This window comes from Lonchura striata, chromosome 27 (genome assembly GCF_050655825.1).
Source record: "Lonchura striata isolate lonStrDom1 chromosome 27, ASM5065582v1, whole genome shotgun sequence".
NCBI lineage: Eukaryota > Metazoa > Chordata > Aves > Passeriformes > Estrildidae > Lonchura > Lonchura striata.
In genome coordinates, this window is record NC_140729.1 from 9734442 (window position 1) to 9749351 (window position 14910).

Below are 14910 nucleotides of genomic sequence, written 5' to 3' on the forward strand. Positions count from 1 at the left end.
ACCCAGGCAGCCAGAGCTCTGAGTCTGATGCTACTGTACAAAACCTGTTCCTCTGGGAACTCTAGATGGACCCATCTGTGCCAAGGGGATCCATTTCTGTATAATATCTCCTCAGGAGTGCAGTGAACAGCACAGATTGAATACCAGTATGATACCCAAGTGAAAGATGAATAAAGAGTTGGGTAAAGAATGCTGTTGATCTCTTATGAGATTTAATGATTATTTGCATGACTTTGTCAGATATTTCCTGTCCTTGCTCAGTACCCTTCATTCATCACAGATGTTTCTCTGTCAATCAAAACCAAATCTCCACCTGCAAAATAAGGCCTGCAATCAGTTTTTCACCCACAGAATGAATTCTTTTCTACTCAGTCTTTTCCAGCTTGGGCCCTCACACCCTTACTTCATCCCAGAGCTCTTTAGTCACTCTAGAAACACTTTTGGACATTATCCCTGGAGCCCACATCAAAGAGCAGCAAATGGCATTGCTCCAAAGGCAGGGCAAGATCAGCAGCCTTCTTCTGCAACAAGAAACCTCTCCAGACATCAGGTCAGGTTAGGAGACTGCTGCTTAAGATTCCTAAGAGAGGGAGTCTCCGGAAGATGTCACAGGTATTTTCTCCTTCAAGGAGGAAAAATTGTTTTAGCACAGGTCCCTCTGAAAAATTCCCAAAGGTCTTTTTGTCCTCACCACTTTGCAGGTGATGGAAGCTGCTCTGAAGTTAAAGTCCAGAGGGGAGCAGAAGCCTTTTTCCTATTGTCAAAACTCACCAGCTTACAGCCTTCCTCCCCCTGACCTGTTTGGCCCTGGTCCCCATCTGCCCTGCCTTCCTTGCTCTGTGCAGCTGAAACTCTTGACTCCATGAGACAGGCACCCACAACACAGCACTGGAAGCAGATCCACTCAGGGTTTCCATGCTGGGAAACCACAAGCTGGGCAGGATTTCTTGGCATTTCTCCTAATGCTCTTTTAAGCTTTTTAACATGGAGAATGCAAGAGGTAACCCAGCCTGCAGGGCCAGGGTGTGGGGATGGCCATCACATCCTGTTGATGAGTACCAGAAATGTACAAACTCATTTGAGCTCATTTGCACAGCATTACATGCAAATTTGTCCATGCCATGCATTCAAAGGAATTTATCATCCACCTAAGTGCATCCATCAAGCAAAAATGCCCTTATGTGACCACTATGGGTTCAACAGGCACAACCCTGGCTGGGCTGGAGCATGCCAAGGTACCTCATGGCCCAAACACGGATTGGCTGAGGATCCCCAGTCATGGCCTAAAGAGTGGAGGAAGCCAAGCAGCCTGGGAAAGCTCTTCCAAGGCTGGGGAATGAAGGAGAAATATTGGAGCTCAGCAGTGTAGTTCAGCTGCCTGGAAGAGAAAGAAATGGTGTGTCTTCACAAATGGGATCCATTTGCTGTCTTGACAAGGATTGCAGGGCTGAGAGGAGCTTGGCCTTTTGTCAGTGTGGTTGAAAACACCATCCCAGGACTGCCCCAGGCCACTGGTTCTGGTCTGTAGAGGACTCTTCCAGCAATTGGTCTGAGTGTTCTGCCCACAATTACATGCTCCCATCCCAGAAATTTTAGGAAATCTCATGTTAACCTCAAAACAAACATCCATGAGGGAAATATCATAGTGTAAACAAGGAAGTGAAAAGCACCAGGAACCTGAAACACAGCAATCATCTGGGATGCCTTACATTTCAGAAGAGCATCTCTGTCTGCTTGGGCAACCTCCTGAGCCTGGGGCAGTATAAAAGCCAATGCGGGTCCTTGGTCTCTCATCCACTTCACTCTCATTTTTCTCCTTAAAAATTAGGTGAGTGTGCAGTCCCTTTTCCTTCTGCTACTCCTAGAGGATGAAGTCATTACTCAGTGGACAGGTGTTGTGGTTTAACCTCACCCAGCAACTGAGCATGACAGAGCTGATCACTCACACTGCCCCAGCAGGATGGGAAAGAAATTCAGAACAGTAAAGGTGAGGAAATCCATGAGTTGACATAAAAACAGTTTAACAGGTACAAGAGAACCCAGCACACAAGAAAAGCAGACCAAGGATTCATTCACCATTTCCCAAGGCAGGTGGGCGTTTAGCCAACCCTAGGAAGGTAAGGCTACAACATGTGGAACCCTGACTTGGGAAGACAAACACCATAACTCCAAACGTCCCCCTCATCCTTCTTTTTCCACATATTAATATGCAAAGCATGACACCATATGGTCTGGAATATCTCTTTGGTCAGTTGGGGTCAGCTGTCTCAGCTGTGTCCCCTCCCAACTCCTTGTCCACCCCCAGCAGGTGGAGATGAAGAGTGGAGAAAGCCTTGACTGTGTAAACATCAGTCAACAACTAAATCATCCCTGTATATTCAAATCTGTTTCCACCACAAATCAAAGCATGATGAAGATGGTATGGAATAACGGGTAGAGAATATACTGGTTTGGGCTTGGATAGAGTTAAATTTCTTTAGGGTGGCTGATATGGGGCTGAGTTTTGTATTTGTTCTGAAAACTCTGCTGATAATACACCTGAGATCCTGGGGCAAAGGAAGCTGAACTTCATGTGGTGTTTAGCAATGTGGTGAATGGGTTCCTCTCCTTGGAGCCAGCTGCTGCCTGATATGACAACATCCTCTCCTCTCCTCTACTGGTACCAGATCATAGTGTAAATATTAGTGCTCTGATACGTGTGAGTGGTCTGGAAGGTGACTCTGTCACACCATAACTTGGCCCTTTTTCTGAGTCATGATGTCTGGAAAAATGTGAGAAACAGTAAAAGTGCAAGAAAAGGCTCCAGGAAGCAAGCCTAGATGTCTGATGTAAGTTCTTATGGAAGAATTTTCCCCGTTCCTTGTTTATCAGCAAGAACTCAAGAGCTAGGGACAGCAAAATAGTGAGGGAAAGAGCTCTCAGTTCTCAGCTCAGTGTGGTTCCACAATGCAGTAAGGACTCTCACCTCACATAAGGTTGTCCTACAGGACAACTGAATGTGGCCCCACTCCCAGATTCCTGCTCTCTTGTTCCACAAAATTCCCAGGGAACTGTCTGTTGTGTCACCGTGGTTCTGGGATCTATAGAGAAACTGGGATAGTTACATCCTTCCTCCAATTTCCTGTTATCTGAGGTCCAAATAGCCACAAACCAAAGCCAGAATGAAGGAAAGCAGGATCTTTGGCAGTTTTGACACAGAAGAAGAAATCAGTAGCCACAGCTGTACGTACCAGACAGAAGAGAGAGTAGGGATGCCTGCTAGTGTCAATGGGCACAGCTGCATCCTCGAAATACAGAATCCATGTTTAGAAGGCAGAAAATTCAAACAGCAGTAGAGAGCTTCCTCAGAGGCACAAGTGAGAAACCATGACCTGGATGAATTAGAAGGTGAGGTAGAGATGAATGGAGGCAGAGAGGGAGCAAGGAAGGGAAGAACAGCGTAAGAAAATCAGTGGTTAGTGTGCAATAACTTAGGCCCCACAGCCATGTCCTGGGCAGTGCTTGCTGCTGCTCTTACAGCTCTGCCAGAAGGGCCCAGATACAACCAGACTGAGCCAGGCCAGAGGGATTCCATTCTATTCAGGGATACTTGAGACAGGCATCAGGTACCAACCCTGGCAACAGAGCACTGGGGACAGGTGGGGACCTCTCAGGAACTGGCAGACTCATACCGCAGTAGAGAATCCCTGTATCCCTTCAGCCTCAGGGCAAGTCTTAGATTAATTCCCTGATGCATCTTTTTGCCCTTACTGGAACAAGGTGAGAGCACCTTTTCTGAAAGAGCAGTCCCACAGGTGAGCTGTGCCTGTCCTCACACACAGGAATCCTTGGCTCTCTGGTCAAGGATTCTCAGGGGTCTGGTGGTCGAGGTGACCCCGAGAATGCAAAGGTCCTTGCTTTCCAGCCCGCACAGCCAAAGAAGAAGTCAGAATGTGTAGGGTTGGCTTCTCAAGGTTGTTTATTTTCTCTTATCTTTAACATGCTTTCTCAAGGAGCTGAGGTCTGTCTAGTAGGTCAGTCTGTGACAGACTCCAACCCCCTTGAGTTGGTGTTATTATTTTATACTAAAAACTACCTGCACTATGTTTACAATAACATGCCAATATCTATCATTTATGTTGGACAATGTGTCTTTACCTTAAACCAATAGAAAAATGTCACCATCACAGCACAACATGGAGGGCAAGAAGAAGGAGAAGAAGGTCAGGACACACCCAAATCTCTCTACCTCATCCCCTTGAACCCCTTATTTTAAAACCCTAAAATTCTACCTTTTCACCCTCTGTTAATTCAACTACCACACTACTCAAACGCTTGTAGCTTGTAATTCCTCAGACAAAGTTGGCAGTTTTTTCCACGAGCTAAAATCAAAGCCACGGGTGTTTCTGACTTCATGCCAAGGTCTCGGAGCCCCCTGCCAGGGTCTCAAGACAGCCAGGGCAGCCAGAGGGATGTCCTGGGTTCCCAAAAAGGATTGCATGGCTGGAAGGACTTTGGCTTTGTGTGCTCTGTCAGCTTGCCTGGAAACACCCTACGGGAGTGTGCCAGGCCAATGACTCCAGCCTGCAAGGGAACCCTGCAGGACTTCCAATGCAGTTTATGGTAGCACTGACATGCTCCTCCAATGGAAATTCTTGGAATTCTCATCAGACCTCAGAGTAAATATCCATGAGGGAATGAACATAAACACAGGAATCAAAAGTTAACAATGCAGGAATCTAAAACACAGACCATATCATTAGCTGGAATGTTTTGCAAGTCATTTCAGGAAATTATTGCTTCCACAAGAGAAAATCTCAAGGCCTGAAGCAGTGAAGGACCAGACCAATTATTAAGTCTCTCATCTGTTTGTTGGAGGTCAGGATTTTTTTTTTTTTTTTTTTTTTTTCATTCTCTCCCATCCGTTGCCTAAGAGATAATAACAACTGGTACTTAAGAGACAAAAGAAGTGGCCAAGGTGGAGAGAAGGATGAAGCTGCTCTTCTAGCTGAGGGACTTTCTCTTGGAAGGGCAGAGATACCATAAGATTTTGGCTGGAGGGTGAGGGAGTGGGCTTGGCTCCTGTCACTCTCAGGATTGGAGGGGAATGTCGAGTTTCTGCTACCGTGGGAAGAATTCACCACCAGTGTGGAGTGCAGCCTGGCACTGCTTCTTCTTTACCACGGGTTAGCCTCTGCTCATTAGAGCAGCCAGTGAACTGGGACCTTAGTAACACTCGATTGTCTGGAAAGGACCCTCTCCATCTACTCAGGTGCCTCAGGGGAAAAACCTGGGACCCCAACCCCCTCCCCGTTCCTGAGGGTGTGTCCCCCAGCTGTGTGCAGCATCTTCTACAGAGAAGCCCAGCTGCTGCTTTCTGCCTCTGCCTTGGGCTTTTTTGGTACACTCTAACCCAACGCTCCATTTCCACCTGACCCCCACAGCTCCTGCTAAGGCTGTGGAGTTTTCTGTTACATTTTTTTTTCACCTCCTCGCAATATGCCTGCCTCTGCCATTCCAGCCGCCACTCCTGCTACAGCCCATTTCACCATCCAGAGGGGCACCAGGACTGGCTGCCACGGGGAGTTTGAGGGGAGCCCCTTCTCCATCCCTTCCACCGCCAGATCCACCATGAAGAGCGCCCCCTGCAGCCCCGGGGCAATCATCGCACCCGCCCTGACCAGCCATGAGCCAGCAGCGCCCCTGCTGGCTGTGCCCGGAACTGCACCCAAGGGGAAAGTGCCTGCGGCCGCGAGAGGCTGGGGCTGGGTGTCTGCTTCTGTTCGCTGCTGCTGCTGCTGCTGCTGTTTGCCTTGTTATACATATATTTATTATTAAAGGACTGCTATATATTTATTAGTAAAGGACTGTTATTCTTTTTCCCATATATCCGTCTGGAAGCCTCATAATTTCAAAGTTATAATTTAGAGGGAAGATAGTCGTATTTTCTATTCCAATGGAGAGTCCCTCCTTCCTTGGCAGATATCTGTCTTTCAAACCATGATACTCTTCTGTTGCAGATGATAGATAAATATGATTGTTCATAATACAGCTAGGATGAGAACAGTTCTCCCAGCTAGCCGGATGTCACTCCTGCCTTCGAATGAGTCCTGGGGTGAAATGGGCTGTTCCATCTCACCCCCCAAAAGATGTGTGGCTCATCCCACACCTCTGTACCTTCCCCTAAAACATCAGTGTCTGTAACCCCATTGGCCCATGCCTTATCCCAACCCACCTAGGAGCCCCTGATAAGGGGGCTCCGAGGGGCCACGCGCCCTCTTGGAACTTCCTCCCCTCTTGGAACCTCTCCCCCCTCCTTAGAACTTCCTCCCCTCCTGGGGCTTCCCCTCTCCTAAACCCTCTTTTTGTCTCTCCCCTCCCCCACCTTCTCAGGCCTGGCCATGTGCTACACCTGGGAGCACGAGGCAGGACCTCCCTACACCCCAATAAAACTCTTTCCCCAAGAGCAAACTTCAGAGATCTCTGCCTCCCTCCACCCACACCGTGCTGGAGCATAGTATTCCCACACTCTTCACCCCACTTTCTTTCATTCTGCAACAGATGAGATGGAACCCCTGTTCTCTTCCACTAGGATGTGGACTTGTGTAAATGGATCCTGCAGTCTAGGCTCAACAGACTGCTCATGGGAATGGCTGTTATTTGTGGAGTGCTTGGGACCTAAAGGCAAGGATCATACCTGTCGTCCTACATTGCACCTAATTTACAGAAATGGGCCTAATATAAGAGCCCTGTGTGCCATCCCACTGCTGGGCATGACTGTGTGCTCTGACAGATCTGCTTGCCTAGTTTGATTTCTTTGGAATCCTTGCTACATCGCTCTTGCAGTTTTGCCAATTGCATCACAGTGCAAGGTTTAATTTAGTTGTTACAGTGGGCTCTACCTCATAAATTAATTAAGTTTTTACAAGTTGGCAGAGTTTAGGGTGAGGTGGGAAGTCTGCCTTTACTGCATCAAACTCCTTTGACAATGAATAAAAGATGGGGAGATCACATTGAGTGAAGTCTTCCTCCCTGTCTACCTAATTAGCAAGGCTGGAGAACTCCTTATTCTCCAGTTCCCCACTGAGACAGGGAGTTTGCAAATTTAATTATCTTTCTCTTTGCAAAAAGTCATAAAACTGGTCCCTCAAGTTTTCAGCCAATCTCTTTTTAGCATTCAATTCCTTTTCATCTTGCCCTCCAAGGTATTCAACTTCTAATTTGCAAAGTTTTAGTTAAGTAAAACCATGCCTAAATGCCTTATTTCATTGCTTGGCAAGACACTTCTCTCAATGCCAAAATGGCAGCATGTTTTTCCTTTTCAATTACCATATCCCTGGTTTTCTTGACTATACTGTGCCTCTGTAAATATTCTGTTTTGTCTGTTTCTCAAATTTAGCATCCTGCCAACTACACCAAATTGTCACTGGTGGAGTGGGATCTTCTATTAGAGAAGTCCTGTTGAGTTGTGAGGTGCAGAGAGGACACGCTGGCTTTCTAAATTCCTCCTCAGAGAGGAGTGTGGGTTAGGCTGCATCCAATCTTAGCCCTAGAATGTGAGTGGTTTACATAACTTTGTCCCACAATATTAATTATGAAAAATTTTAGATACATACATATATATATGTAAAATGAACTATTGTGGCAAATTATTAGACAAAATGTATTAATCACAATTATATACTACACAGTATAAAACCTAAAACTATCAGTACTGTGTAGAATATGACAGGATAGTGCACCATATCAAAGCAATTAAAGCAATTATATTAAAGCTCGCAAAAATAAAGAACTATTGAAATAGATATTGGTGCAACTCAGCATACCAATGGGTATCATGGGCAGATCTCTTACTTGACATAAAGGAGTAGTCTTGAAGGGACATTTCCATTCCAAAGCAGGAAAGTTCACACACACATCCAAGTAGGAAAATGTTAGAAGAACCTATTGTCTAAAATTGGACTGGACTTGTATAGTATAGAGTGAGGCTCAGTCATGTGTCTGTCATTGTAGCAATGCAAGGATGCTGATTGGGATTTGGTGAGACAGATAGAGAGACCCCCCCACAGTCCACTACTGATAGCCTGGCAAACAAGGCATTCTCCAAGCTGCTTGCCCACATTACAGGGCAGAAGATCCTGCTATAGTGTCTCACTGTTCCACCACTCGAAGAAGACCCAGGGCTCTCATCTGTGACTGCCATATATCCCCAGATCAACACCTTTCTGGCAGCTGGAGACAACATAGGGAGAGACAAGGACCACACAGAGGCACAGGCTGGGATGCAGCAAAACTTTAATGAGTTGCAAGAAGAAAAGCAGGTCCTCTGAGTGGGCATGGCAGTGCAGATGGCACAAGAGGACAGAAGGAGACTCTGTCCCTTGGCCATGGTGCAGTTCACACCTCGGATGGGGCTTAGCCACTGATCACAGCCCAGGAGAGGACAAAACAACAGAGAAGAAAAAGAGAGAAAGATGAGCAGGAGAAACAGGCAATTTAGACAAGGACCAAGGATTAAGAGAGCCCAGACACCCCTCCTCCAGTGCAGGTGGAGTCATGGGTGGTCAGTGCCTCTGAAAGCAATGGTCAGGATCTCCACGCTCAGTCCATTTCCATCTTCCGGGTTCCGGGGGGTTCTTCTGTGGGGCAGTCACCAGCAGCTTTAGCAGATCCTGTTACAGTAGCGGTTGGTGATACAGGAGATGTCAAAGCCCCCAGAGCTGATGGGCACTCCCTGAGAGCTGAGGATGCTGCCAGCAGCAGCGGATGTGGAGGATCCCACCACGGTGTTCTGTGGGAAGGAGCTGAGGATGGGCCCGGGCAGGGTCACCACCACGGGCGAGGGCTGGATGAACACGGTGGAGTCCTGGCACTGCCTGACACAGCACTCATTGCAGCTGTTGGCCAGCGGGGTGGGGCCGCAGGGCGGGTAGCAGGGGTTGCAGGGCGGGTAGCAGGGGTTGCAGGGCGGGTAGCAAGGGGGGCAAGGCTGGCAGCTGGACATGGCTTTGAATCACAGGTGCACCTGGGAGAGAAAAAAATACAAGATGGGGATGGTTAAGGAGCCACCTTTCCACCCACCACAAGGGAGCCAAGACACAGCCTGGCCTGGGAGATGCAGCCAGTGCAGGAACAGCCACATGACTCTTTGCCTGGTTCCCTCCACTGGGCAAGGACAGACAGGCCTGCAAAAGCACTTTCTTAGTCAAGAGAACAAGAGTTCCCCCAGCCCAGACACAGCCTCTCTCCACACCAAACCGTCTCTCCACCTCCCTCCCCAAACAGGCAGCCCCAAGCCCAGTATAAGACAGAGCTTCCAACTCACTTGCTTCCAAAGGAGAAGAAGGACAGTGAAGTGGATGAGAGAGTGAAAAGATGGCATGCCTTTTATACTGGTCCTGCACTGCCCCAGGTCCAGAGGAAGTCTCTCTGGAAACAATAATTTTCTGAGAAGCCCATTTCAAGTGCAAAACACTCCAATTAATGATATGGGCTGTGTTTTGTTTTCCTGTATGGCCGCATTTTCATTGCCTTCTTTGGCCACACACGTTTCTCCCTGAAGGCTCCTTTTTAGAGCTGGGCATGGAAGCCCACAGACCTGTGGGACAGGAGCTCATTGGTGCCAGCAGAAGATGAGTCTTGAGTGCCAGAGGCATTGCCTGCAGTCTGGGGACATTGGCTGGGGCACACCCATGGGCTTGTTTGCAGCCCTGTGGGCAGGAAGGGCCCTGCTGTTCCAAGCCCTGGAATGCTTGCTCAGATGCTAAAGGGCTACTGAACGTGTTGATGTGCCACGTCCCCTTCCTCCCACCCTCCAAAATCTCTGACTGACACTGGCCATTGCTTTTGCTGTCCCAGCTGTGTCCCCTCCCCACTTCTTGTACCCCACTAACTGGGGGGGCAATGTGAGAAGCAAAAGAGGCCTTGATGTAGTGAAAGCACCACTGACCAAAGAGTGCTGCCACCATGTGAGCAGCTGTGGGCTTGTGTGGCAAAGGAGACTCAGAGAAACCTCTTGGGTGGGCAAGGCTGGAGCATCCTGGGAGAGGACAAAATGAGGTTGTTTGTGCTAGTAGGGGATTATCAGAGAGAGTCCATGGACTCTCTCTTTTGCAGGTTGGTTGTCAGCACTGCTCTCTTGTCTGTCTTCCTCTTAATGCTGCTCTCAGTAGTCCTTGGTGAACCTGTTGGGCCTCATCTAGTCCATGGACTCTCTCTTTTGCAGGTTGGTTGTCAGCACTGCTCTCTTGTCTGTCTTCCTCTTAATGCTGCTCTCAGTAGTCCTTGGTGAACCTGTTGGGCCTCATCTAGTCCATGGACTCTCTCTGATAATCCCCTACTAGCACAAACAACCTCATTTTGTCCTCTCCCAGGATGCTCCAGCCTTGCCCACCCAAGAGGTTTCTCTGAGTCTCCTTTGCCACACAAGCCCACAGCTGCTCACATGGTGGCAGCACTCTTTGGTCAGTGGTGCTTTCACTACATCAAGGCCTCTTTTGCTTCTCACATTGCCCCCCCAGTTAGTGGGGTACAAGAAGTGGGGAGGGGACACAGCTGGGACAGCAAAAGCAATGGCCAGTGTCAGTCAGAGATTTTGGAGGGTGGGAGGAAGGGGACGTGGCACATCAACACGTTCAGTAGCCCTTTAGCATCTGAGCAAGCATTCCAGGGCTTGGAACAGCAGGGCCCTTCCTGCCCACAGGGCTGCAAACAAGCCCATGGGTGTGCCCCAGCCAATGTCCCCAGACTGCAGGCAATGCCTCTGGCACTCAAGACTCATCTTCTGCTGGCACCAATGAGCTCCTGTCCCACAGGTCTGTGGGCTTCCATGCCCAGCTCTAAAAAGGAGCCTTCAGGGAGAAACGTGTGTGGCCAAAGAAGGCAATGAAAATGCGGCCATACAGGAAAACAAAACACAGCCCATATCATTAATTGGAGTGTTTTGCACTTGAAATGGGCTTCTCAGAAAATTATTGTTTCCAGAGAGACTTCCTCTGGACCTGGGGCAGTGCAGGACCAGTATAAAAGGCATGCCATCTTTTCACTCTCTCATCCACTTCACTGTCCTTCTTCTCCTTTGGAAGCAAGTGAGTTGGAAGCTCTGTCTTATACTGGGCTTGGGGCTGCCTGTTTGGGGAGGGAGGTGGAGAGACGGTTTGGTGTGAAGAGAGGCTGTGTCTAGGCTGGGGGAACTCTTATTTTCTTGTACTGGTGGCTGCAATATGAGGAACAGGGTGTGCCCTGGCTTGTCTGGCCCCTGCTGCTGGACCAAATGGTGGCAACTGTGGTGTTTCACCCCAGACACTTTTGGCTAGCTGAATGCTGCAGCTGGGCACGTGCAGACAAGTTCAGACATGCCAAAGCTCAGGTGGCAGGATGGAGCTTCCCTTGCAGGGGTCTGCTCCTCAGGTTTCCCACTGTTGGAGAGGCTTTTAAGGCTATGGTGAAGGAAAGGAGTTGGTTCTGATGGAGGGTTCAATCCACAGTTTTTATTCTGGCCCGCAGGCCTCTGAATGTAGCAGCAGCTCCAAGCAGAACTCTGAATCCTATCACTGCTCCATCAGAACTCCCAGACAGCGTGGTTTATACTCCCCTCTTTTATACTGGGGGAGGCACGGCAGAAGGGATAGGGAGCCCACAAACTAGGTATGGGAGAGGAGGTCTCAAGGAACAAAGGACACCTGGATGGCCCAATGCTCCCTGGGGGTGGAGGGCATTTTTGAATCAGCCCAATCATTTCTGGAGTGCCAGGAGTGACAGATAGTGCTGGGAGGGGTCAGGGTGGCAAAAGAAGGAGTGATTGAGACACCTGGGAGGACACCTTCAGGGGAGAAACCGGGGTTCTGGGATAAACCATGAAATCACACTGCAACACTCTTGACTAAAAAGTGGGGACCAAGCAAAGAGTCATGTGGTTGTTCCTGCACTGGCTGCATCTCCCAGGCCAGGCTGTGTCTTGGCTCCCTTGTGGTGGGTGGAAAGGTGGCTCCTTAACCATCCCCATCTTTTCTTTTTCTTCTCTCCCAGGTGCACCTGTGATTCAGAGCCATGTCCAGCTGCCAGCCTTGCCCCCCTTGCTACCCACCCTGCAACCCCTGCTACCCACCCTGCAACCCCTGCTACCCGCCCTGCGGCCCCACCCCGCTGGCCAACAGCTGCAATGAGTGCTGTGTCAGGCAGTGCCAGGACTCCACCATCGTCATCGAGCCCTCGTCTGTGGTGGTGACCCTGCCTGGCCCCATCCTCAGCTCCTTCCCACAGAACACCACCGTGGGATCCTCCACCTCTGCTGCCGTTGGCAGCATCCTCAGCTCTCAGGGAGTGCCCATCAACTCTGGGGGCTTTGACATCTCCTGCATCACCAACCGCTACTGTAACAGGATCTGCTAAAGCTGCTGGTGACTGCCCCACTGAAAGACACCCCAGCACCAAGAAGATGGAAATGGACTAAACATGGTCACTTGGAGGCACTGAGCATCCATGGCATTTGGGAAGAGCTATTTCTGTGCTCTCAAACCATGGCCTTTGTCTAACTTGCCTGTTTCCCTCCTGATCTTTCTTGTGTCTATTCTCATGTCCTCCCCTGGGCTGTGATCAGTGGCTAAGCCACATCCAAGGTGTGAACTGCACCATGGCCAAGGGACAGAGTCTCCTACATCCCCCTGGTGCTCTCTGCACTGCCATGCTCACTCAGAGGACCTGCTTTTCTTCTTCTAACTCATTAAAGTTTTGCTGCATCCCAGCCTGTGCCTCTGTGTGGTCTTTGTCTCTCCCTATGTTGTCTCCAGCTACCAGGGAGAAAGGTGTTGTTCTGGGGGGACATGGCAGGCTCAGATCAGAACCCTGGGCCTCCCTGGAGTGATGGAAGAGTGAAACACAGGGGTGTGTTCAGCTATGGAATATCAGGGGTCCTGAGGGACACGATTCTGCTTGTGCCTACACTGTGTCTCACTGTGTGGGGTGGTTTGGACAGAAAACACATCCTGCTGAGTAGTGAGCTCCCTTGGGACCTGGTGCACAATGGATGAAGATACTTGTTTGCTGCAGCAGATGGGAGCAGCTCATGCCCTGACCACAGGATCTGATCCTGATGAATAGGCACTAATGAGAAGTGTCAAAATGCAGTTTGTGAAGGGGGTACCCAATGAATTGAAACCAACAGTCACATATGGTACAACATAACTTGTCACAGTGACGGGTGGCTGCAACAAGCCTTTCTGGTTCCCTGACTTTAGGGTGAGGGTGGCAAAAATGAAAAGCAGCAGGTTCAATGAAGATGCCCAAAAAGTAACTTTAATAAAGGGTGAAAAAAACCAACAAATATGGAGAAGTCAAGCGCGGTACAAGGGGCAGGATCCAAAGACCCAAAACAAGGAGAAAGCAACAATATATACACTTGGGGGTGGAACAATCTAGAACTATGACCATATAGGGGAAATAAGTAACCAATAGGGGAGCAGAACATGGACAACTTAATGTAATCACACCAAAGGCTTATGGGGGAACTCTCAGGCTCACCTAAGTTAAGGCTTGAAACTAACGCCTGGTTCTTTTGGAGTAAAGTCTGGCTGATTCCAAGTCACACATAGGCCAATTCCCACAGTAAGTGCCTTAACAAATGCCTGGAAGGATACTGGAGCTGTGACCCCATAGCTGGCTGTGCAGGTAGTGAGAAAGGATAGTCCAGCAAAGCTGAAAAGAATCACCTCATGGGAAACAAGGAAACAAATGTGGAAAGACTGTGTGCAAGCCACTGTTCCACAGTCAGAAATAAATGGAATTGCAACATCAGAAATGTTTCGCTGTTGGCAGAAGTTCACATCTGCCAGAAGAAGTAATCCCCCCCACCACCCCACCTGCCACCACAGATCTCCACAACTCCTGACAGATGCCAAAGTAGCAGGAGCAGCAGGTTAACGGGTCCCCTCAAATGGCAGCATTGCAGCCCCTCTTTGGGAGCAGGTTGTTAATCATGATGCCCCCATGTTACTCTAACTATGAACTGGCATCTGGAGGAACTCTGCATGGTCAGTTCTGCTGGATACGGGTGCAGAAGTTACTGCGTTACATGGCGATATTGCTGCTAATGAAGAGACTTCCCAGACCTGCGTCTTGGGGGGCAGTTCCACCCCCACCCTCCAAGCTAAGGTTCTCCAACAATAGGAGACACCACCCCATTTGTCATGAAGGTGTTAATTGCCCCAGTTAAAGAATATATCTTGGGCATATCTGTGCTGGCAGGGTGTGCTGTTGAAACACTGAATGATCACTTTTGTTTCAAGACTCCACAAATGAGATATCCCACTAAATCTTGCTTTGTGTGGACTCCCAGAGTGTCCTGAACGAGTGTGCTTGAGATTGCTCAAAAAATCACCAGCAAGGGTATGAACAAAAGTCTGATTGAATATTAAACTACAAAGCACAACAGATTCTTTGGCAGGATCACTCTATTTACAAAGGGCAACTAGGGACAACGGGGGGACAACAAAGGCAAAACAAGACACAACAAGGAGGAAGCAAGCAATAACAAAACCAAACAAAAACCAGGCAATCAAAACAGAAATTAATTGAAAATACCTGGGAGGGAGGGTGTGTCTATGTGTAAAAATGTAAACAAGGATGAAAAGGAATGGGGCCTAAAGCTTAAAAACACTTAAACTTAACAGTACTGTAACTTAATGTATACCTTGATTGATGTCTTAAACTTAACAATATAAGAGAGAAAGAACACTTACTAGCAATTTAATAGCATTTAGCCTAAACCTAACTTCCAGATTTGCTATAGCATATGCGCAGAGGGTATGGACACAGACATAATCAGTGCAAGATAAGGTACCTGTGGAAAAATTTCTCTCAGAAGTCAGTGAAAATACTCACTTCAGATGATTTTGCATCTCACAACAGGTGAAGGATTTGGCCTCAAGGAGTGAG

At 48.6% G+C, this 14910-nt stretch overlaps 2 protein-coding genes across 2 annotated transcripts; one reads left to right on the forward strand and one right to left on the reverse strand.

Annotated features, from left to right (window-relative positions):
- Window positions 1–8361: 8361 nt before the first annotated feature.
- On the reverse strand, window positions 8362–10035 carry LOC146765219 (feather keratin Cos1-2-like). Its single transcript, XM_085562039.1, has one exon. It carries the CDS (start codon window positions 8981–8983, stop codon window positions 8642–8644), a length of 342 nt encoding a protein of 113 aa, XP_085418165.1. The 5' UTR covers window positions 8984–10035; the 3' UTR covers window positions 8362–8641.
- Window positions 10036–11444: 1409 nt separating this feature from the next.
- On the forward strand, window positions 11445–14512 carry LOC110483206 (feather keratin Cos1-1/Cos1-3/Cos2-1). The gene has a single exon (XM_085562043.1). The coding sequence runs from the start codon at window positions 12028–12030 to the stop codon at window positions 12367–12369; it is 342 nt and encodes a 113-aa protein (XP_085418169.1). The 5' UTR covers window positions 11445–12027; the 3' UTR covers window positions 12370–14512.
- Window positions 14513–14910: the final 398 nt, after the last annotated feature.

What these genes read in the sequence shown, in the direction of transcription:
- LOC146765219 (XM_085562039.1), bottom strand. Translation starts at nt 8,983, where the DNA reads ATGTCCAGCTGCCAGCCTTGCCCCCCTTGCTACCCGCCCTGCAACCCC.
- LOC110483206 (XM_085562043.1), top strand. Translation starts at nt 12,028, where the DNA reads ATGTCCAGCTGCCAGCCTTGCCCCCCTTGCTACCCACCCTGCAACCCC.